Genomic DNA, 25,505 nt, shown 5'->3' on the forward strand with positions numbered 1-25,505 from the left:
GGGATCCTGCCAGGACATACAGATGTGCGTTATGAAGGCACGCAGTAGTTAAAAGAGCAGAGAATGAGGCCAACACGGCCGAGCGGCTCATTTTGTTTTAAATGGTGCACAAGTTTTTCTTTTCACTGGCTGGATCACGTCTTCTCATTCATGGAGAACACTGAATGTACTTGTTAAATGTCTTGTTTTGTGCCTATCATAAAAAGACCTGATGATCTTGATGCTGTCAGCCTAACAGACAAAACTGTAAATGACATGGACATTTTGGGCATTACAAGATTTTTACATTTTCTTTATGCTTCCTATGTGCTAAAAAACAACAACAACAAAAACAATGTCAGGCTGTTTTGTATGGTTGCAAGTCCCTTGCCAAGCAGTTGCTAAATGCTCTTTTCACACACACACACACACACACACACACACACACACACACACACACACACACACACATATATATATATATATATATATATATATATATATATATATATATATATATATTGTTTTTTTTTTTTTCAGATATTTATACTATATTAAACCTTTAAATGCAAGAATATATTACAAAATGCATATGAAGGGGCAAGAACATTTATGCATTGAAAATATGGATGGATGGACAGAAGGATGGAAGGACAAACAAACAAATAAATAAATACCCTTTTCACAATAATAAAAAAAAAATATTTAGATAAAATATGTAGTAATAACTAAAATCAGAAATAAACAAAAACATTTTATGTAAATATATTCAAGCATCTGTATGAGCAATAGGTTTTAGCTGTGTTTTGTATATTATGAAACATACTTAATATCATACCTGAATTTATGAATTGTTTTTTCTTTGTGTGGTGCAGTTTTAATGTGGTTGCTTACTGACTTACAAATAATAATAATAATAATAATAATAATAATAATAATAATAATAATAATAATAATAATAATAATAATAATAATAATAATAAAAGCTCTTCTTTGATTAACATCTGTTGCATTTACTCACCCGTTTTATTTTTTTATTTTTTGTCTTGACAGAATTGCTTTTGTTAAGGTGGATGGGGACCATTTATGAACAACCATTTCTGAGGTCAATCTGAGTCATTTCTGAGGTGTGGGATTGGGTCAGTATAGGATGTTAACCTCCTTTGATTTTAAGCTACTCCGTAGTGACTTTAGCTGTATGTGGCTGCTCTGCTGGAAGATGAATCGCTGTCCAAGTGCGTGCGCTCATGGGACCGCAGCGCTATTTCCTCCAGGTTTTTTCTGTATCCATCAATTCTTCCTTCTATCTCGATGAATTTTCCAGTCCCTGTTGTAAACAAGCATCCCCAAACACAATGCTGCTTCACCATATTTCAAATGCTGCTCTACTTGAGACGTGATGAGCTTTTTCAACAAGGGTTTATGTTCTTTCCATTCATGCCAGATTTATGAAAAGTGCATGCTATTATGCGTATCATATCTCTTCTTCAGTTTCTGGCTTTCCATTTTATAATCTGTCCTAAACAGCTTTGTCTGATGGACTTCCTTGTGTATGAGCTGCATGAGTGAATTATATGGTTAGCTTATATTATTTCCTTGATTTTATTGTTTCATAATGGTTATATAGAATACACATTTGTAGGGAAGATTTGTGATTTGTGTGAGTAACCAAAAACAGGCAAAACTATCTATCTACTGTATCCATCCATCCATCAGTTCTTCTTTTATGTAGTTGATTAATAATTCTTTATTTAGTGTATTATTTTTTCCCCCCATTTTTGTCATCAATTGCAACTTTATAGTATATATATGTATGTGTATATGTATATATATAATACACAGTACTGAGTGGAGAAGCTTGCAATTCAAAGCATTGTGCTTTCAACTGGGAAATCTTGTTTAGAGCCTGTTTGAAGTGTTAAATCAAATAAACTAAATTACCCCAGCCTACATTTTCTCAAATTTACAGGTTTCGCTTGATAGATGAATCCTTAATTGAAGGCAAATTAAATATAACTCTAAAACAACTTCATTTCTCTGAAGTGGCTCATGCATTGAAAGCCTTGTGATTGCAGCGGGAATTAACTCTCATCGCAATCGGGTTGTAATAATGGTTTTTTAGCTTGAGGGAAATTTCTTACTCTTACTGGATGACATTCTAGAGCAATCTGACTTTAATCAAAACGACCCACCCCTCCTACTCAATTATCATTAATCAGAATCACTAAAATCAGATTTCTAAACCTTATCCCGTGCATGCATTCTTCCACAGAAAATAGAAATCCTCTGACCATTGTATGAATACAAAGCAATTTCGTTGCATTTACTTGAATGCATTTGCATTTACTCTGAAATCACCCGCTAATGCCAAAACCTTTGTAACAGCTCAACAAGGCGAGCGTAATAGCCAAAGAGTGTAGTATGAGCTGAAATATCACGCTGTAAAATTTCATGAGCTCTCATCTTTTGCTTTCCGCTCTCTTTTTTTATTATGTCAAAGCCTTTTTCTCACGTGAGGATGAATGGATGTTAAATTTAATTAAGCAGAACATTTGGTCAGTGCTTTCTCTTTCAGAAACGGGTCTTCTGGATTTAACCACCTAGAAAGTCTCACTCATTATACATGTGAGCGGTTTAGCCCTGCGGCCAGCCCTACAGGACAGCTCTCAGAAGATGAGCGAACAGTGGCAAACAATGTGTTTATTGATCCTGCAGGCTTTGCCATTTAATTTCCTTCTACCTTTTATAAGGTTTAGAACACATGAGATGAGAACTTTATAGATCCGCTTCACAGAAAAGTCATCATGCCAATAAATTGTGCTGATAAAGCTATATATGCATTATGTATAAGTTTACTCAAGTAAGAAGATACTGTGTTTGACATTTTGTTGGTATCGATTAGCGTTATAATATGCAATATGTTTGTTTTCTTTTTCATTTGTGGCTTTTAATTCAAATTACACAAGTTGTTTTCTTCCTGCATGCTCTTTACTGACCTTTTCCGGGCTGTGTGCAATTATCAATAAAATGAAGGAAAGGCTAGCGTGACCTCACGGTGATACTTTTCATCTTTATGTTCATTCGGTTGTACATGAAAAAGCTGCCAGATCCCCCAACGTCCTCTGGTTTCCTGGTTGGTTCTTAATCCAAAAGCTAATGGTTAGTTGATGTGGCAGGTCTGTTAATTGTGACTGAATTAGATTTAAGATTTATGACTAGGTCCACTGATCAGGTCTGATTTAATCAAAGGACAGTGTTTAAAGGGGTCATATGACATTGGTAAAACGAACATTATTTTGTGTAGTTGGTGTAATGCAATGCATTTATGCGGTTTAAGGTAAAAAAAAAAAAAAACACATTATTTTCCACATACTGTACATTATTGTTTCTCCTCTATGCCCCGCCTTTATGAAACATGTAGATTTTTACAAAACTTATCGGTCTGAAAAGCAAGGTGTGCACTGATTGGCCAGCAATCCAGTGCACTGTGATTGGCCGAATACCTCAAGCATGTGGGGGAAATGTTATACACCTTAACACTGTGACGCCATGTCCTGGCTCAACGAGACAAAAACTATAAAACCCATTACAAACTAGAATTTTTTTTTGCATCCAGTCCGGACATAATTACTGATTATAATGACTTACACTGACTTTTTACGCATTGCGTATCACGCTGCATAAACATGAAAGCATGTCAATTTCTACATTAGCAAATGTATGCTCTCCTTGCTTGTGATGAGTGCAAGCAATTAATCTATGTCTTCCATTCCAATCCTTCCCATTTATGTATTTGGAAGATGTTTCATTCAAGGCATACATTTTATCAGTTACCTGGGAATCAAACCCATGACCTTGATGTTGTTAAAGCCAAGCTCTACTGTTTGAACTACAGGAACAAACCTACTGCTGCAAACTTTGCACTGACCTTTAAACTGCTGCTTGTGTCACGCCGTCAACCTCCCTTCAGTATTTTCTCAGAATTTCAGTAATAAGAATCTCTGTCTCTTTCTGTTATGGCAGACACTGCACAGATCCCCACGGGAAATATAGTTTTCTGAGTGGTGAGGGACAAGGACATAAACACATGGATGGGGAAGGCTAAATTTAGTTCTTTTGAGCTTGTACATCTTTCCTGGTGGATTCTGATCATTGGTCATGTCTAAAATATATATATATATATATATATATATATATATATATATATATATATATATATATATATATATTTCTTATATTTTCTTTATATATAATTTTTTCACTCTATTAAATTTTGTGTTATCTGCAGTACCTCACTAAAAAGAGTTAAACATGTGTCTTTAAACATTTTCTGTTACAAGACTGAACAGATGCTGTAACAAGGGGAAAAAAATCTGCTGTGTATTTTGATAAAATTTAAATGTGAACATATTTAACATTTAATTTGTATAACAAAATATTGTTATAAATTATATTTTACTAATTATACTTACGTTATAAGTTATTATACTAACATTCTAGTATTAGTATAAAATAGCAAATGGCAAACAAACAAACAAATAAATGAATGAATGAATAAATAAATAAATAAATAAATAAATAAATAAATAAATAAATGTTGACTAAATATTGTGTTAAGCAATTTTGTGTTTAACATATTTAGTTATAATTAACACTAACTTTGGCAGCCCCATTACTTTTACTGTACATTGTTATACAAGTGCATTATAAACACATATAACAGGAAACTAGAAAACTTGTAAAATCATACAGTTTACACAAAGTGCACTAATCTACACAAAGTATACTGTAGAATAAACTTGTTGCATGTGCTGAAAGATATTATAAACATCATGTGGCTGTAGGAATCTTGCCCAAAACTGACATTTCACAATCATTTCATTCCAGTTATCATGCTTGTGTCATTTTGACCCTTGGTTAAATTTTCTAAATGAAATTGAACAATTGTGATAATGGACAATGCGGTAAAATAACCATAATTAGAGATCATGCCACTGTGGAAACAACTGGTGAAAGAATTATGATCATCTACGGCATCTATCGTCCTCGCACATCTGTTGCCATAAATCTGCTATTCAAATTTAATTTGCGATGCATGTGATCTGAGAAATGAATTGGACCATCTTTTGTCATTTACCAAATGCCATCTGTACAGTTCAAATTTGCCAGCCTTAAGATGTGTCAATTTTCCCTCAGAGACGAGGCAAATCACTTTTCTGTCATCCCTCTAGAAAGGAACATTTTTGCTTGGAATTACATCCAAAAGGAAATATCAGCTCATTTTCAAAGCCCGTCACTTATGAATCCCATCTGAATTGGTTTCCTTGTCCGTATCTGCATCTCTGCTCATGCATTCCTTTTTATGTGACCTATTCCTCTAACTATAAAACTGGGTGATTGTTTTAATCCTCCTGTTGTAGAGGGCAATTTTACTGTGAGCTAATAAAATACAAATTCCATCTGCAGAAACCCTGACAGATTCCCCTTTAGGACAAATGTGCTCAGCATGCTGTAAAAATCCATGATAATTATCTTGCAATATTAGCTTTAGCACTGGAGGACACTCCGGGAAGCTCGTACTGTGTGCTGTTCTAATTTCAGCCATGCTTCTATGTGGTCTTCAGGGAGCAAATACATATGGCGAATGGAATGAATACGCATGAAGCAGCAAACAAAGTGGAGCGACTTTAGCTGCTGATGAGCTCAGACAAACAATTTTAACCAAAACCACTTTATTATAACCATTTCCTCCCAGCAAACCTCCAGCAAATTATAGGACCTCACTGATTTTTTATTTTTTTTTTACTGCTAAATGAAAGGAAGATGCATGTATTTGCAAAGAGTGTAGAAACACAAGGAAATGGCAGGAAGCTAAAGGGAACTTAAGAAGCTGAGGGGATATACTGTAAGGAAGCTGTGATGTAAGAAAGATGAGAGAATGAAAGAAGGTTAAAAGCACATAGGGAACTAATGGAGCTTTAAAAAGGTGAGGAAAGATAAGGCAGCTGAAGGGACATTGAAGATCTAAGAGACATAAGGAAGCTGAGGGGACATGAGAAACTTGAGTGGGTATAATGAAGAGAAAAGGACATAAGGAAGCCATAAGGACTTTTGGGAACTCGGGGAACTCAGAAGAGACTTTAACGAAGCTCAGGGAATGTAAGGACGCAGAGAGGACATAAGAAAGATACTTTAGGAAGCTGAAGGGATGTAATGATTCTAAAGGGACGTTAGGAAGCTAGGGGGACATAATGAAAACTGAAAATAACTAGAAAGCTGAGGAGGCTTGAAGAATTCGAGTGGATGTAATGAAGCTGAAAGGACATAATGAAGCTTAGGGGACATGAGCTGAGGAGACATGAGGAACTTGAGTGGATTCGACGAAAAGGAAAAGACGTAAGGAAGCTAAAAAGACATTAAGAAGCTACGGAAAGGAAGCTGAGTGGATATAAGGAAGCTGAGAGAACATGAGAAAGGAGAGGGGATGAGGGGATATATGGAAGCTGAGATGCGAAGATGATGAGCTGAGGAAAAGCTGAGAAAGGATAGGGAAGCTTAAGGGACATCGAAGAGACGTTAGGAGGTTTAGGGGAGGTTATGAAGCTGAAACGACATAAGGAAAGCTGAGGGGACATGAAGAAGTTGAAAGGACACAAAGAAGCTGAGGGAGCAAAAGGAAACTAAGAAAGCTGAATGGATATAATCAAGCTTAAAGGGCATTATGAGAAATTAAAAAGATACAAAAGATGGTAAGTTAAAAAGGCAATTAACTACTCAAAACTGAGGAGATGTAAGGAAACTAGCATTAAACCAAGAAAACACCTTAACATTGGAGTAAAATGTTAAATTGTAAACTGTTCTGTTAGCCACTCAGAACCTTAGTATCCCAACAGGATTCACATGAATGAACAACCCTCACATTTGCTTCAGGAAATGCATAGTAAAACTCTAGTTTATGAATCTTGTTTGAGGAATAGTGATCTTTATTTTATACGTCTTTCCTGTGTAGAACGTATACAAGTACAGGGCGATTTTATTTCTCTAATGTATCAAAGACCTAAGCAGAACAGGTATATGAAAGAACATAGGCTACACTTAACCTCACACAGAGCAGGAGAGACATAGAGAGCCTTCAGGAACAATAGAGCGTTACCTCTCGCCTATAATTGCATTCCTCTTCTAAGGTCACCTGAGGCTATCAGTTACTGGGTGGAATGTGCATTATAGGAAAAACCTTTTACACTATTAATGTGGGTCTCTAGCAATACAGATAGATAGAAACAGTTTTCAGCTGTGAGAAATCATGCACACTAGGAAGCACACTATTTCCCTGAACTCTACTCTAGAGGTAGAAGGCAGGTGGTGGAAAATCAGCTTCTTCAGTTGCATGTGACTATAATGGCACAATGGAAAACATGAAATTTGCCTCAGGTCCCATGTGAACCCTGAACCTCTGCTGCGGGAATAACCATACTGGTGCTATTCTTGTGAAAAGTGAAGTCAGAGAATGTCAGGAACTCATTTCAGTCTTCGGCATCCTATTTTGAGCAGAAGAGTGATGTCCTAGAGCTTGGTTGACGGGGTGGTATGAGGGCAAACATGGAAAGTTGCTAGTACTTGGCAGGAGTGATGAAAGTTGTGGATCTGAAAAGCCATTAATGGAAGTGAAGTGAAAATCTACTGGTCAAGTTCCAGATAATTCACACTCTGAAATGTAACTGGACATGTGCTCTTCTCAGCTCCAATATAGTGGAATGTGACAGCGCAGCATCTTCAGCTGAAATAGATTTTCTTTGAGCACCTCTAATATTGCCATCAGTCCTGAAGAGGGCAGAAGAGGCTTCATTTGCAAGGTGTACACTTCAGTCTGAATGTGGTCTGAACCCTGAGAGAGACCAGATCATCAGTTTCTAGCAATTTATATTCTCAGTGGTGGCATTCAAAAAATGGCCTGAACTTCAAAATCCTCAAAAGGAACACTCTGTAAAAAAAAACCTCTCAAAGCAATAAGTTCCCTAGTTTAGTCATGAGACCGGTCTAAACACTTCTAATTTGAGCCACGGAACACAGATTAATGCATTGATATATGTTAAGCCCCTGTGCTTGTATGAGTGATGCGGGTTCAATTCTGGCATGCATCAAATCCTGTTCTCAAATGCAGATAAATACAAATAATTATAAGTATATGCAGCTGACTATTATGAAAAAAATAAAAATAAAAATTGCACTCACATAAAGACTAGATTCATGTTAGTATGGGACAGACATGTAAAAACAATGGGAGCAATTTTCAGATCATTAAATTGTGCTTGTTTTTTTCTGCAGGATTGCTTTTATGCTCTAATACAGCCTTAACAAGTGAAACATTTTATGCTACATATGACAAACATGCCATTTGCATGTCTGAAAGCTATTGTCCCGTCTGGACAATTCACCATGCCAGTAATGCTCTGACAATAGCCTAAAAAGCATTCCCAGCCGGCAGCAATAATGAGCCGGAATAGGACTGTATGTCAAAATGACATGGGACATAAAAGTGCTCCAACCATTTATGTTTAGTTCTGAACAGAGTAATCAAGCACAAGCCCATTTTGAATAGAGGCTTGTGCAATATAAAGCAGAAGCTGTCTTATCTTTATGATGGCGGGTCAGTATGCTGGTTCATACAGCCTATGATTTTTCCATCTGAAGACATATCTTTTTTTTTTCTGTTTAGTTATAAGGGACTAATAGAAAATATGTTATTTGTGATATGTTTCCATAGGCTCCTGCATCCCTTCAATCCTACACAGGACAAGCAGTTTGGAGAAAGGATGGATGGATATGTTTCCTAAATAAAAATTCTGTCATTACTTACTTGTCCATGTTTCTCCAAACCCATTTGCTTTCATTTTATCTGTTAAACACGACTGTCCCCCCCCCCACCAAAATAAACAAATACAGTTTTACAATTTACATTTGGTTTTAATGTGTTCCGCGAATGTTTAAAAATGTATCTCAGAGATATAATGAAGGTTGTGCCTTTTATCAACCATTATATATTTTTAACAAAATATGTTTTGAAAACATTATGGAAGTTCAAGTTGTAAAAACCAGTCCTAGCACATAAAAATAAAAATCCTCTGCAACCAAACAAGACTTTGAAATATACCTTGACTGTTATCTGTGGTGGTGTTCATTTCATTCTCATAACCTTCTCCCAGTCCTTGAAGGACATTTCTTGGAATGCGAAGATGCGAAGATATATGGCAGATAAATATTGGCTAGGTAATAAAAAATGTGTACTTAGCCAATTTTATATTTATAATATATTTATTTATACCAGTCCAGTGCAATAACTAGACTATAAATTAGACTAGCTATTGCCAATGGATACACAAACACTGCTGTAAGCGTGTAAGTTATGCTGCTGCTGCATGAATAGACACACATTTATCCCATAGCTGACTGAGACAGGTGGAGCTGGGGAGGTGGATGGTCTGGCTGGAGAATCAGCAGAGGCCTGTCAGTTTATTATTTATTATATGATTGCTAGCAGATGTATGTAAAATAAACAGTCGGTCTGCACCATCATTTCATGACATTTCAATCAAATCTCTGAACTGTTTTGGCATGTTAATATGGACTTGCTACTGTCAATACAATACAATACAATACAAAAGATACTGGTTGTTTGACTATATATATACTGTATATATACATAAAAACTATTGCCTTGATTTATATGTGCATGGGTTACTGTAGCTCAGGGTTATTAGGATCCCATCCCCTTTAACCTTTGACCAAATCTGAGCCTGTGGCGAAATTGCTTACCTAACTTACCTGTTAAAGCACACTGTGTGCCTGTAAGGAAAATATCAAGTTGCAAGCTGATAGAGATAGGAGAAAATAATCAATTTTACTTACTTATTTATTTATTTTATTTAACACAGTGTTCCGAGAGGCCAGTCAAAATGAGTAGTCATGTTGACTCAATGTGAACAACCAACAAAAAAACAAGGTAAGGTGTAAACTGCACATTCTGTCTCAGCTGCATCAGCCTCCAGAAAGAATTCGTAGCATATCTTAAATACTAAAGTGCAAATACATACCGATTTGTGCTGTGTGAATCTATTTGCTTTCTCTGTTAGCTTGAGTATGATTTTGCAAGTAATGCTTGCAATAAAAGGCTGTGAAATAAATCGGAAGACAGTCTTATCTTTATGATGCAGGGTGTTACAATGCTTGGCTGTATCCTGACAGCCACTGCTGCTTTTGTTATTAGCTCAAAATGCATATTTTTATGCTAGCTCTGCTTACATGCTTGATTGAATCATTGCATCATACACACAGCTCGCTAAAAATCTAATATGATTTAAATCTTATGATTGCTTAATTTAGGAATCAATAAATGCTGAATATGCAACTAGTCATGGGCACTTTTGAAACAATGCTTCATATAGATTTGGAACATTTACAAATCTGAAGAAATTGTTCAGAGCTTTTATCAAACTCACCAAACCATGTGATTTTAGTAGACAGGGCTTTGTTAAATCATGCTGTTTTGAGCTTTGGCTTTGATGCTTCTTTGACATTTTTTCATCAGTACACATGTGATTTGGAAAAATGAAAGACTGTTTACTTATCTTACGATGATACATTTTAGAGGAACTCCAAAAGCACTGAACCAGACTATTTAAATGTTGAGTAAGCCAAAATTATGTTCTGTCAGATTTATACAATGCTAACACCACCATAGTACTAACCTTGAACTGTGGGGGAAGAGAGATTTTCAATTTTCTAATTTTCTGAAACATTTGAGTGGATACACTCCTTCCCCTCACAAACGGTCTATAAACCTTTTCCCAATTATCCTTTACACTGAAGCACCATCATATCTCTCACATTTTCCTTGAGAAGTGAATATGATGTCTCTTTACATGGCATCCATCTTTTGATTCATTTCCTCCCAGCCGGTCTGAAAGCACCAGTGTAGATATCAGCGCTATCACATTCACACTCATCACAAGAATCTATTACATTAAAAACCTTCATTCCCTCCTTTTTTTTTAGTTAAACTGCACAAATCCTGACCACAAACAGGGCACAGTGGGCTTATTATATTATAGATCACGATATGATCTTCACTAATGTGGCTGAGTGAGGGTTAAACTTACCTGAAAATGTGCCAAATGGCCATTTATCATTACAAAACCTTTATTCTATTTGCAGACAAGGGCATCTCAATGACAGTAACACACATAACACACTTTCAGCAGGGTTTTCTTTCAGGGTTTCTGTGCAGAGACGGACAGTTTCTACTGTGTTTTCAATGCTCTTACGTATTAAAGGTTAAAAAAAGAAAAAAAAAGAAAGAAATTTATTAAATCTAGTGCATTAAAAAGTAATTATGCTTTGGAATGTGGTGAAGTAAAAGTTTTTCAAAGAAAAACACTGATAAAGTACAGACACCTCTGTTTCTGTGCATATTTCAGAAAACGTTAGCAGTGCTCAATAGAAATGTAATCATCCTTACACCAAGCCATTAAAGATGCTACATTTTGAAAGGATTTTTTTTATATTGCAAACATTATTTGCCATGATGATGCAATGTTTTATTGATGGATAAGTGCCATATTTTCTGTGTGCATGGACTGATTTAGCTGATGTTTTGTCATGGGGATTGTTTACATGTGTGTCACTACAGTAGACTTTGAAATACTCATTTTGTGTGCAAAAAGTTTTATTATTAAATGTAAATATAGCATTTTAGTGTAACATATCAACACTGTGTCATTTGTAAACTGAAAAAAAAAGCAATGGTCATTAAAACATTAATTACAGGTGTGACATACTGTATTAACCTTGTTACATAACACAACACAAAATTCGGACAAAAAACCCCACACTTTGCATTCTCCTCTCGAATGGTTCTGCTTGAGATTTCATTTGGAGAAGCATTATATGAAATTCATTTATTATCACATAATGTAAATGTATTTAAAACACTAAGAGTGTTAAATTTGGTTTTAAGGTGTTCCGCGAATGTTTAAAAATGTATCTCAGATATATCATGAAGGTTGTGCCTTTTATCAACCATTATATATTTTTAACAAAATCCATAATGTTTTGACAACATTATTGAAGTTCATATTGTAAAAACCAGTCCTAGCACATAAAAATAAAAATCCTCAGCAGTCAAACAAGATTTTGAAATATACCTTGATTGTTATCTGTGGTGGTGTTCACTTCATTCTCATAACCTTCTCCCAATCTTATATTTATCATGTATTTATTTATCTAGAGCATTAAATCTAAGAGTTTCCATTCATACAAGTAAAAGAGATCACAAACAAGCAGATAGGAGGCCAACAATTCATGTCTTTATTTTCAGTTTAAAGGGTCGGACCAGTTGAAGTTGTTTTAGATTTTCTTTGATTTAGGAGATACTTAAGCTTCTGTGCATTCTCCTGTAAAACAGTAGTTAGAAGTTAGTAAACATTTTTTAGTTATTTTATCAGTGACCACCCTTATGAAACAAAAATATATTGCAGTATATTGAAAAATATCATGTAATATATTAGGCATATATTCTTATATATATTTATTTTTTCCAATACATTGCAATATATTGAAAGCGGCAATCATTTGTATATTTTGCAATATATTATATAATATATGTATCATCAATATATTATTTAAATGTATTCAAATATATAAAATATTAGAAAATAAAAAGGGAAAATAATATATTACGATATATCACAATATATTTTAAGAAATATATTGGTAAATATATTTTCCTTTCGTAAGGGCACGAGGATCGATAAATATACCGTTCATTGGCAATATGGCAATGTTTTCCTCAAGGATCCCGGTTTCACGGGAGAACTCCCTAAACTTCCCCTTCAAGTCCTCAGCTACTTTTCTGGAACGAGCTGTGACCGTGACACATTCAGACACATCTGTTTAGCATTGTTTCATAAATCAATTTTAGCTATAATGTGTAATGTAGACAAAGGAAGCTCTTACTGTGGAGTTTGTTGAGAAACTCAGATTCCTTTCCCCTGGTCTTGATGGTGTGAACAATAGCATACTCATCAAATTTGGCATCAACCACACGCATATCATTGGAATTTGCCCAAACTGATAGAATCAGACACATTGAGGATAAAGAAACAGAAGTATGGATGGTAAAAAAAAGCAATCTGAGCACAAAAACCAAAAGACTTACGCTCATTGTTGAAGACAAAGCGTCCAGGGATCTCTGTTTTCTTGGCAAGATGATGCATCCTGAAGCAGGAACCATCACTCCTAAGAAACAATTTAAACAATTAATACTATTTTTTTTGTAATTATGAGAACATTCATCAAGACTCTTCTTTTTTAACACTACAACAAAGCTAGCTTACTTTAGATGACTGTAACTGAGGTCAAGGTCTCCGTCTTCAGTAGGCACCATTACGGCAGTTGCCATCTTCATGCCAGCCTTGAGATCTGTGACAAACTTTTTTGCATTTGTAGCAAAGCCACTAACATACCACTTTCCTCTCATCTTGAAAATATAAATAGAACATGTCTATATTAGCCAAACTTATCATGATGAATTTCACAAAACTCCCTGACAATATCGAAATAATTTATATTATTGTACAGTACATTATAATTGTATTTTAATTTTTTTTTTCACCTTTTCCAGGTCGAAGTCAGGCATGGGCATGACTTGAGCAGAGATGAATACCGCACAGAGCAGAATGCACCACGTTTTCAATACAACAGTTGTCATGGCTGTAGATGTGTAGGGTTGTCTTTCTGTTTGCAGCTCAGAAAGCAAAATTTAGTGATGATTAGCAAAACCCTGTTTTATAGTGTAAAGTGACCCCACAGACCAAACTTGAGTCCCTCCCAGCACCATGTAAAGTTACACAACACACAGCATAGATGTGGATTTTTCCAGTAGTTTGAGGTAGTTCAAGGGCAGTGTTAAATGCTTTGCTTTGACCCCCAGATTGATGTCTCAATTTGTCCTTTGAATGAGTGCAAACATGACTATTGAAAATGATGTCAGAATTAAGCATCATTTCCATAAGACAGTGCTGTGGCATAAATAAAACAGTTTATAAAATGGCCAAAAAAAAAAAAAAAAAAAAACATACCTGTACTGCAAAAACACATTTTAGAATGTTGGATTGGCAATGTTTACCCCATTTTCTCCCCTGTGATATGTAGCATGGATTGAGGAAAATCAACACTTTAAAAGCTTATAACCAAGGAAGTAACCAGATATCAAAATGAGAGGGATACATCACTTTCTATATTTATGTTAGTAATAGTCCTACTTAAGTTACTACAGTTAAAATGCTGTTAAAAGCTAATATGTCTATTGTTCATGATTGAATTAAGAAATTTAATTTTTTAAAACACACAAAAATCCTGAAATTACAAAATAACTATAACATTTTATTTTTAAACTATATAATACTGTACTATAACTATAAAATATATTTTTTTTGCATGCTAATGCTGATCAAAATAATGCTTTCTACTTTCTATGCTCACAATTACGGGGTAAGATGAGATGATGGTGAGTCAGGCTTATCCGGGAGACAACAAACAGAGATTATATAAAAGTGTATTGTTTCTTCTTTGCATTTCAAATTTCAGTTAAGGTTGTGCACGTTATAACAAGATGGGTTAGAATTGAACAAGATGGGTTAGAACAACTTGCCAGTGAGGGTGGTGACAATTTGCCAGGGGTTAACAGACTTTTGTCAGTATTTGTTGGTTTGTTGATTTGCTTGATTCCAGGGACGTTTCTAGACAATTTAATTCCCTAGGCGAATAGCCTTAAATAGCAACAATGCTACTTTTCCAAATTATTTTTGTAGAGTATATATGTTCAGTCCAGTGAAATGTCCAACTTCTGTTTTTTCATCATGTGGTGGCTGTGTAGGCTACAGTATGTACAGGAAACATAAATGATTATAAGGGTGACTATGATACTTTACTGTTGAAAATGCTGTGATATTTTAGACTCTGCATTAAGGCAAGTTTATATTGAAAAAAAATAAAATAAAAAATATCCAAGACCCCAGACCACCCATTTGGCAAACAAACAAACAAACTAAAATCTATTTTCATATATATATATATATATATATATATGCTAAACATGCTAAAATATTTTTCAAAACATGTATTTTTCTAACATAAATATATTTTCTACCAATAATTTTTTGGTACTTTGTTGTATATATTTCTTTAAAAAATATTTTTAAAAGTATGAATATATTTTATAGCATTAAACACACACACACACACACTTGCATTTGTGGTTTATGGGGTCTCTATAGGCATAATGGTTTTTAAATTATACAAAGTGTATTTTTTATTTGGTGGAATAATAGTGCACAGGAAAACAATGACACCTGAGGGCACAAGCATTGAAAGTGCAGTACTTGGATTGCAACTCTCTTGGTTCTTGTGTGTACATTCGTTAGACAGACAGAGGGCATCTGTGTGTGTGAGTGACAGGAAGTGAGTTGAGGGGCAGTAGTGTGATAGGAACTGACAATAATTTGATTCCAGCTGTCTGAGGCATCATGACCTGGAGTCATGCTGATCAGATTAGGAAAAGGACACCAGCAAACTTCTGAAAATCTATGACTTCATCTCTCTGTGGGAAGGGCATCTATTTAGTCATTGCGGTTGGGTATAGAAACAGAAGATATCCTCTCTCCTCACTTTCTCTCTACTCCAACCCAGGATCTTCTGAAATGCATGACACTGGCTACATTTTTGCAAAGCTGCTAAAACATACCTATACATTTCACTGCAGTTTCCAGTGGATAAGAACACTAAAGGCAGTTAAACACCAACAACTTTTCCTCCTCACATGTTGCAGTAGCACTGGAGAGCACCTTGACAGCTTGCTGTTGGACTTGGCCTTGAATTCATAATTCCTTAAGCATCTTGATTGCAGATCTTCCTATGAACCGTAGACAGCCAACTTTAACTGAGCAAACCTTTGCTTTCCAGCACGTTATTCTATGCTAGCTGCCAGCTCAGCATAGGTAAGTTTCTTTTGTTTGTAAGCCTCCTCAGCAGCATCCTCCCAGGGCCCAGTAAGCCCTGCTATGTACACAGTGCAAATTGTGGAGGACCAAAACTGTACTAGTTTCTGAGGTTTTCACTTTGGCCTCCCTGGCCCATTTCGACCACAAAGTAAATAAATAAATAAAAATAATCAGAACAGAGAACCACATGACAGGACAATAACCAATGAGAAACATGAGGATCAAGAGAAGCACATGACAAGCAGGCCTAAACTAAAAATAAAAGACAAAAACACAAACAAAACCCAAAACAACAGAGGAAACACAATGGCTATATTTAAATTAAACAAGACAAGACACACCTAGATACAAGCAAAGAGAAGCAAGAAGAAATACAGGAAACAGGAACCACGCAAACGTATGTAACCCTTGTTCCCTGAAGGAGGGAATGGAGACGTTACGTCAGAAAGAGACTGATGAATGGGATCTCGCCTGAGAGCCCAATCACCTTTGAGTGGTTACAAAACAAGCCAATGGTACGTCGACCACCTTGGTCTGCGAAGTTTGCATCACAAGCTCCGACTTGCAGAGTGGGTATATAAGGAGCAGTGCGAGCAACTCGCATTAAAGTCTTTGCTGAGGAGCCGAGCCAGTAACCCGGCCGTTCAGCGGAACAGTGATGTGGCAAGGGGACGTAACGTCTCCGTTCCCTCCTTCAGGGAATGAGGGTTACATACATAACCGAGATGTTCCCTTTCAGTCGGTCACGTTCTACGTTAAATCAGAAAGAGACTGACGAATGGGGTCCCTTACAAAATGCCACATGGCTGTCTTCCAGTGACCCGTGTTAGTGATAGCACCCTGTCGTGCGGCCAGCACGAGTGAGGGCCTATAGCTTACACAGAATACACTAGGTAGCACATTCCAGCAGGACGTATGCTAGCAGGCTGCCTACTCGTAGGAGGACTTACAAAGGCGGGTATCAACCAAGATGGTGATACACATGAACTCTGAGGTACCCAGCCAGCAGGATGGAAGTTTCAATGACAGAACTGGCAAGGGGCTTGCCAAGGGAAAGACACATGCTACAAAGAGACTTACTGTGGACATACATATGTGGGATTGCCCAGAAAGGGGAATCACAGCACATGGAGGCACCTAGTCCCACACAAGGCTGACCATATGGCATGTACGCAAGTGCTGGACATCAACAGTGCTGGAGGGACCCAGGGTTCTGAACTGAGGAACTCATCTGAGAAGAATAGCACATGCATCCAGTCCGTGGAGTGGAATGGCGCAGCAAGCGGATTGACACCGAGCAGGTCCTCTACACAGAGATTATAAAATCTCACGAATCTCATAAATGTGTTAGGTGTCGCCTAGCCCACAGCTCTAAAGATGTCTGTTAGCGAGGCACCATGCGCCAGTGCCCAAGAGGAAGCTACACTCCTAGTTCAGTGAGCTCTTACCCCTAGGGGGCATGTCAGGTCTTGAGCCTGTTAAGCCAGCACAATAGCATCCACTATCCAGTGGGATAACCTCTGCTTGGAGACAGCCTTTCCCTTTTGCTGGCCTCCGTAACAGACAAAGAGCTGCTCTGAATCCTAAGGCACTCAGTTCTGTCTACATGTGGAGCGCACGTACTGGACAGAACAGCACCAGGGCTGGGTCTGCCTCCTCCAGGGGCAGCACTTGCAAGCTCACCACCTGATCCTTTAAAGGAGTGGTGGGAACTTTGGGCACATACCCAGGCCGGGGCCTCAAGATAACGTGACAGTTGACTGGCCCGAATTCCAGGCACGCTTCGTCAACCGAAAATGCCTGCAGGTCCCCAACCCTCTTCACCAAAGCCAAAGCCATCAGGAGCGCAGTTTTCAAAGATTGAAACATTAGCTCTACTGAGAGCAAGGGTTTGAAGGGAGCCCTATGCAGTGCCAATATAACCACTTTGAGGTCTCAAGAGGGAACTGCTGAGGGTGAGGTGGATTGAGCCTCCTTGCTCCTCTCAGGAACCTGATTATCAGATCGTGCTTCCCAAGAGACTTACCTTCAACAGGGTCATGGTGAGCCGAAACCTTGAGGGTGGAAGGAGACAGCCTTCGTTCCAAACCCTTCCTGAAGAAAGGAATGCACTGACCCGATCGGGCATTTCCAGGGGTCCTCACGCTGTGAAGAACACCAAGTGACGAAGAGGTTCCACTTCAAAGCATAGGGGTGTCTAGTGGACACGGCTCTAGCTGAAGTGATGGTAGCTACCACCTGAGGTGGCAAGGTACCTAAACCTTCCGTGACCCATCCAGAACCCACACAACGTATGTGGAAGAAGGCCCACTGGGGGAAACGCTTACCTGTGCAGGCCCAGCAGCTAGCTGTGTGCCAAAGCGTCCATGCCAAGGGTGCCCTCGGTCAGGGAGTAAAACAACTGGCAGTGTGAATTTTTTGGAGAGGCAAACAGGCCTACCTGAGCGTCTCTGAAGGTCTCCCAAATCAGCTGAACCGACTGGGGGTGGAGTCTCCATTCCCCCGGATCGAGACTGCTGCTGTGAGAGCTCGTTGGCTGCACGATTGAGCCTAACCGTGATGTAAATGGCACGCAGCGACTTCAGATGCTTCTGACTCCACAAGAGGAGATGGCGAGCGATTTGCAACATATGGCAGGAGTGTAGACCGCCCTGACGGTTGATGTATGCTACGGTTGCAGTGTTGTCCATACGGACCAGAACGTGCTTGTCCTTCAGCAGGGCCCTGAAGCGGTGTAGAGCAAGCTGTACTGCAAGCAACTCGAGGCAATTGACATGCCACTGAAGTCGGGCTCCCATCCAGGAGCCTGAAGCTGCATGCCCATTGCACATGGCACCCCAGCCCTTGGCAGAGGCATCTGTTGACACTACAACACGTCTGGACACAGGTTCATAGTGGAACGCCAGCTAGTAGAAATGAGGGGTCCAACCACGGGGTGAAGGTTCGGAGGCAGGCTGGAGTGATTGTCACTCGGAGCGTGCCCAGTTGCCATGCCCGTCTCGAGACTCGGTCATGAAATCCAGTGCTGAAGTGGCCTCATATGGAGTAACCCAAGTGGTATGACTGCCGCCGTGGATGCCATATGCCCCAGGAGCCTCTGAAACAGTTTCAGTGGAACCGGTCTCTTGCCCTCGAATTGTCTCAGGCAATTCATCCCCTCGAAAGCAAACCGAAGCAAACCTCTGCCCCTTGAAAGCAAACCGAAGAAACGGTCTGTCGAGGAAGAATGGAGACATGATAGTACGAGTCCTTCAGGTCGATTGCTGCAAACCAATCCAACGGACGAATGCATTCAAAAATGTGCTTGGGCATTAGTATCTTGAACGTAAGTCTGTGAAGAGCTAGGTTCAAGGCACGCAAGTCCATGCAAGTCCAGGATTGGCTGTAACCCACCTGTTTACTTGTGTACTATGAAGTAGGGGCTGTAAAAGCCGGACTTAATGTCGGCTGGAGGGACCGGCTCTATCTCGCCCTTTGTCAGCAGGGTCGTGTCCTCCGTGCACATGACAGGAGCATCTTTGCCCACCATCGTCGCGCGAACACCTCGAAACCTGGGGGACGCCGGGCAAACTGAATCGCGTAGCCGAGCCTGATCATCCGGATGAGCCAAAGGGATGGCCTAGGAAGCTCTAGCCAGGCTCCTAGGAACCGATCCAGCGGGGTCAAGGGAATAAGGGCTAACATCCCTTAGCGGGGGTGAAGGGCGGGCACTCGTCTGACTCCAAGTAACAAAGAGGGCATGAGAAGGCGAAGCATTCTCGAGCCGGCTTTGCATGGAAACTGGCAAGGGGAGAGGGGAACAAGAGCGGCGAGGAAGCACATCGCCAACTGTCGTTCGTGGCCTCTTTAGGACCCGGAGGTAGAGGAAACAGCTCTTTCAGTGAAGGTTTGGTAAACACTGGCCGCAGGGCATAGAAAGAAAGTGAGAACAAAGGATTCTCCCCCGGCCCTCCTCCGGGGGAAGGAGTGGACCTGCTACCATCTCCTGATGAGCTGACATCTCCAACTCTGGGTCGCCCGTCGCTTGAACGCCGCTTGGCCTGACATTTGACAGGCTTAGGAGCGGAGACGAGCTGCGCCACCCTTCTGTGGTCATCTCCTCATTGCGGCTGGGGTGAAGGTTGCTGCTGAGGCCGAGCGTGAGTGGAGGAGGCCGCAGGGGGGCCCCCTCGGCAGCGGTGGGGTGGAGGCAGCAGTGAGCCGCCGGGGCAGGATGTGTCTGATGGCCTCAGACTGCTTCTGGGCGGCAGAGAGCTACTGGGGGCGTCTACTGGGTCGCCGAAGAGGCCATCCTGGGAGACCGGGGAGTTGAGGAGCTGACCCCAACAGACTCCCTCATGTCTGCCAGGTTCAGCCATAGGCGGTACTCCTGGACCACCAAGGTGGACATCACCTGACCCAAGGAGATTGAGGTTGGTAGCAGTGCGCGCCTCCTAAAAAAAACCCCGGGTCAGCACTGGCCCCGTGCAGCTACTTGAGCAGCTTGGCCTGGTAGACTTGAAAGAAGGCCATGGCGGGCAGGGCAGAAGCGGCCTGGTCCGCAGCTCTGTAAGCCTTGACTCAAGGCCGGCTTGTTATGTGGCGATCGACATAAGGTCCTCCACCCAAGCCCCGAATGAGATGTCAGGAGCCTGAGAGAGTCCTGCAAACTCATCCGGAAGATGCTCATGTCCCCGCAATGAGAACATAAGCCATCCACAAACGCAGTCTCAGCTTGCTGAAAACCCAGACATGTGACACAGCCATCGTGGCCATGACGAGGAGCGATATATCGACCGCACCCAGAAACACACGGGCAAAATGACATCTTTAAAAAGAGATGCAAATTCAGGCTGTTACTCTTTTAGCTTAATAGAAAAAAGCTCTTTTAGAGGTGCTGAATTGCTCAGGGGAATGCAGGAGCTGACAGAGGAAACCCAGACGAACCACTGAATCGCGCCGTCACACCAACACCAGTTGATTCCTCTTGAAACACTCTGGTGAAAGCAGCAAGCGATGTGCTCGGCTCCGAAGCGACAGCTTGAATGCAAGTTGCTCGCGCTGCTCCTTATGTAACCGCTCTGGGAGGCGGAGCTCGCGATGCAAATCCCGCAGACCAAGGTACTGGGCGTACAATTTCCAATGGGGGTTGCTCTATTAGTTTATCTAGATTTATTTTCTTATTTTAACTATTTAAGACAACATGTTTTTCTTCTGTACAAAACAAAAGGAAATATTTTAGCCAATATTTTAAAGAAGACATTTTAAAGAAGACATTTTAAAGAACGCTGGTGACAAAACAGAAAATATCAAAGTATATTCTTAATGAAGATAGCTAGTATTGAAAATGCATAGTAATGCACATCCGTAGGTTTGCCAGAGAACATGAATGTGGATTCAGTGACATTATTTGTGGACACATTTTGGACATCTGTTCACTGTGATAGTTTGCAATGGTGGCAGGATCCCTGGACAACAATACTGAGAAATACTGTGAAATGTTGATTCTGACACTCACTGCATAAATGCTACCCACGATTCTCCCTTCTTATAACCATCCAATAAATAATATCCATTCTCAGATTTAGTAGATAAAGCTCTAGTCTGATTTGAAAGAACATGAATTCGCTTGCTTTCCTTTCATATTCCTCCAAGGACCCTTTGGGCTTTTATCGCAAAATGATTTTAAATGAAATGGGATTGTTTGCATCAATCCACTATTTTCTGAGGAAGTAAGCAATTGCTCTATTCACAAGGGGGATTCTCATATTCTAATATGCTTTTCATATCAGTGAGTTATTAGAGATATTAGAAGATATATTGGCATCACTGGTGTGTCTGTATCCACAGTTTTTAAGGTTCCTTTGCCCTCTTTAAATTTTCCTTCTACAAGATATCTGTAATTGCTTGGTATAGAGGATAAGGTTTAGTGATGGCGCCAAGTCTGGGATAAGAGAATCTCAGCCTGCAAATCTCTGTCTCAGTCTTACCATCTTTCTGTCTCCATGTCAAAGTCCATTAATGCCGAGTCACTCTCCTCTAATCCAGCACTTGCCTGGCCAGCAGAAAGAGCTGATTACAGAATAGACGAAAGGTTAATTGAAAGACATTGTTGTAATGGTATTGTGTCCAAGCAAAGCAACGTGAATGCTGATATCGCTCTCCCCCCGCAGTGATGCTGTAATGAATGACATTAAAAATAATTATCTAAGACACAAGCAATCCCCTTTATAAATTAATAGTTAGCTTGTCCTTTCCTCCTCAGGGCTCTGGGTTTCTTCTGTTTAGGACCATTAGAGTAATAGTCAGCTCAATAGTTGAGTTTATGGATAAATAGAAAGGAGGTGTTATATTAGGATGTTGTTTCTGTAATATTAGTATAGCAATAAGCTAACAAATAGGCAAGCGAATAAAAAAAAATAAAAATTTAACTCGTTTATTATATTAGTAATTTATAAATTTATTCAAGAACACATAAAAAATTACTTCCATGTCTTCCATGGTAAACATATATTAATAAAGCCTAAACTGTCCACAAAGTGAATACTGGACTCCAAGATGTACATTTTGTGGTATTTGTAAAACTCATATGTATTCGTGGTAAGACAATATTATTTTTTATTTAATGGGTAAACAACATGATATATTTAAAGAAATGTAATTTGTAATCTTTAATGACAATTGCCTTTTAATGGCATTGCCATATGAAACCAACATAAATTATATGAAAAAATTATATATATATATATATATATATATATATATATATATATATATATATGTATATGTATATGTATATATATATATATATATATATATATATGTATATGTATATGTATATATATATATATATATATATACATATATATATATATATATGTATATATATATATATATATATATATATATATATATATATATATATATATATATATATATATATTACATTTTTAATTGAGTTTAATTGTCTAATTGATTTCATGTAATTAATGTTGGCCTAAAAACTTGATACTTTCAGAGTTTAGGGTTTGTACACATCCTTAAGTGAGCAATAGCATTTGCAACGCTATGTAATATACATATGTCATTTGGTACTTATTCTACACATTCATCAGAAATAACAATGGCATAAATTGATTTTGCTTTCGGTTGAACATTTTTTTATATTTAAATGCTGAACATAATTTAACGGTAGAGACGTTTATGTTGGCTATTTCATTCTATCCACGCTATGGGATTCCAATAATGAGGGAAAAAGTATGAGACATGGGGAATAAAGGCTTAATATTGATTTAAAGAGCTAGGCAGGAGAAAGAACATGAAAACCATCTGCCTAAGATTGGCTCTGACTGTGAAATCACCCCCAGAATTCATTACCGAAATTACATTAATGAAAGGACACTGATGACTCTGGCCAGAAATGGCAGGGTTCAGGTCATGAACATGAGCCCGTCATGCAGTCTTCTCATAAAGCAGATGCAGAAATCATATAAAGGAAACCAAAATGGAAAGCAGAATAGATGAGTATTAAAACCAGTGCCAGCAGGAGACAAAACTAAACAAAATTATTCATGTCATATTTTTATATTTGTAATTCCACATGGAGATACACGTGGAGATATAGTAGCTGTTGGTGTAATGGCTCCTTAATCTTAACTCTGTACAGTTTTGACTTCGGAAATGGTCCTGTAATAACTTGAATATGTGATCAGGAATGACATAGGGGAGTGAAGGTCTTTATTTCACATCTCTCCCTAGAACAGCCATCATGAATTCGATCCTCCTCATTTTATAATGCAAATCTCATTATCGAGATTTAATGGCCTTGACGTGCCTCGGTGGCCATAAACTAGACCTTAAATGCAAATTGCATTTCAATTGCACCATAAATTACTACTTTAATTTAAAAGTTCATAAACCTTTCACACTTGTTGAAATGGCATTGCCTCCTCATCAGACAAATGAAATTTGAGATGGTAATTTATAAACATGTTCAAAACTTGAAAAACAGATATTTATTGAAATAAATTGATTGTAAATAATTGTACCAAATCACAAATTTAAACATTTAAATGAAAACCTTGCACAGATCTTCTGCACGAAGTCCATTTGATAAAAAAAAACATATATATCAAATAATTTTTAGTTCCAGTCCTCAAATTTGATTGGCTGAGCTGACATACCGTTTAAATGCACTTGGACTTATGACTGTTTGTATCATTGTACTTGTCTGTGTTTATGTGTGGAGTCTTTGCATTAGTTGTGGGGATTTTTTTTAGCTGACTCTTTTTGCAGGTTACATTGTTAAGTCAGCAGGTGGCAGCAAGTGCCTCTCTTTATGAGTGAGTTATTGAATCAGTCACTCGAACAAATTTATCAAAAATGCTGATTTATTCACGAATGAAAGAAGTAAATGCCTTCATAAATGAGCCATTGAATCATCCACTCAACCAATTTGTACAAAAAATGCTGGTTCATTCAGAAGTAGCTGTGTATATGAATGAAAAATTAAATTACTCACTTAACAGAATTGTTACATTGTTGATTCGTTCTAAAACTTAACAAGTATAGATCTTTAAGATTGAGTCATTGAATCATTAATTCAAACAATTCATTCAAAAAAATGTTGATTCATTGAGTCACTAACCCGATCCCAAAATGCTGTTTCTTCCAAAATGAAAGAGTAAAGGTCTTTATGAATGAGTTAAGTTATTAATTCAAATGCTTCAACGTTTAACTTAAAAATTACTGATTCATTTAGGAATATTTCTTTATAAATGTGTCATTGATTCATTAAAAAAAGGAAAAAGAAAAAAGGTTAATCCAGGAAGGTCATGACTGTGTTGCTAGAAAGATACACAATTTTAACTATTTTCAGTGACAGAGCAAAAAAAGTAGTTAATGTAACTGCCAATATTGTTTTAAAAATGTAAAATTACTTTATTCATAAAAATTGCATGCATGCGATTGCTTGATTTCTAAAAAAAAAAAAAAATAAATAAAAAAACAGAAAAAAAACACATTTATTATTTGTTATCAACAAAACCTCTTCTCTTCAATGTACTAAAATCACTGAAAACACATACATGACTACTAATGTATTATCATTTGGTTATTCTGTTGATGGTACGTAAAACTAAATCTCGGTAAGTGTACTGTATCTCAATTTACAAAAGGGCTGAAAATTATCCATATTACAACAAATCAATCACTATAATATACGGCCCCCCTGACAGACTGAAGTTAAAGTTTCATATTCATTTGAAACCAACCTCATATATTTTAGGAAAGCCATGCCAGGTCTACACAGAGATATCGATTACAAATGCATCAGTCAACCCTGGCCTTATGGGTGCCAGAAAGGCTTCTGCCCAGCTGCAGGCCCCCCCAGGGAGTGCTCAGGGAACGCTGTGCAACCAGATATCCTTTCCACCCCTCACAGCGTTCAGTCTCCAGCAGCTGGCCAACACCCTGGTGCCATGTAACTTAATT

General features: G+C 38.3%; 1 protein-coding gene across 1 annotated transcript; it reads right to left on the reverse strand.

Moving 5' to 3' along the window:
* Window positions 1-12,319: 12,319 nt before the first annotated feature.
* LOC113117913 (lipocalin) lies at window positions 12,320-13,810 on the reverse strand. Its single transcript, XM_026286818.1, has 6 exons — window positions 13,649-13,810; window positions 13,371-13,513; window positions 13,193-13,272; window positions 12,991-13,104; window positions 12,795-12,896; window positions 12,320-12,428 (listed from the first exon to the last, which is right to left on the reverse strand). Exons 1-6 carry the CDS (start codon window positions 13,742-13,744, stop codon window positions 12,409-12,411), a joined length of 555 nt encoding a protein of 184 aa, XP_026142603.1. The 5' UTR covers window positions 13,745-13,810; the 3' UTR covers window positions 12,320-12,408.
* Between the last annotated feature and the right edge of the window lie 11,695 nt (window positions 13,811-25,505).

This window comes from Carassius auratus, chromosome 17 (assembly GCF_003368295.1).
Source record: "Carassius auratus strain Wakin chromosome 17, ASM336829v1, whole genome shotgun sequence".
Taxonomy (NCBI): domain Eukaryota; kingdom Metazoa; phylum Chordata; class Actinopteri; order Cypriniformes; family Cyprinidae; genus Carassius; species Carassius auratus.

Excerpts from the sequence above, each read along its gene's own strand:
- LOC113117913 (XM_026286818.1), bottom strand. The coding sequence starts at position 13,744 with ATGACAACTGTTGTATTGAAAACGTGGTGCATTCTGCTCTGTGCGGTA. Across the intron at positions 13,514-13,648 it reads CTGACTTCGACCTGGAAAAG|ATGAGAGGAAAGTGGTATGT; the intron begins GTGAAAAAAAAA and ends TATATTTTCAAG. Across the intron at positions 13,273-13,370 it reads CTCAGTTACAGTCATCTAAA|GAGTGATGGTTCCTGCTTCA; the intron begins GTAAGCTAGCTT and ends ATTGTTTCTTAG.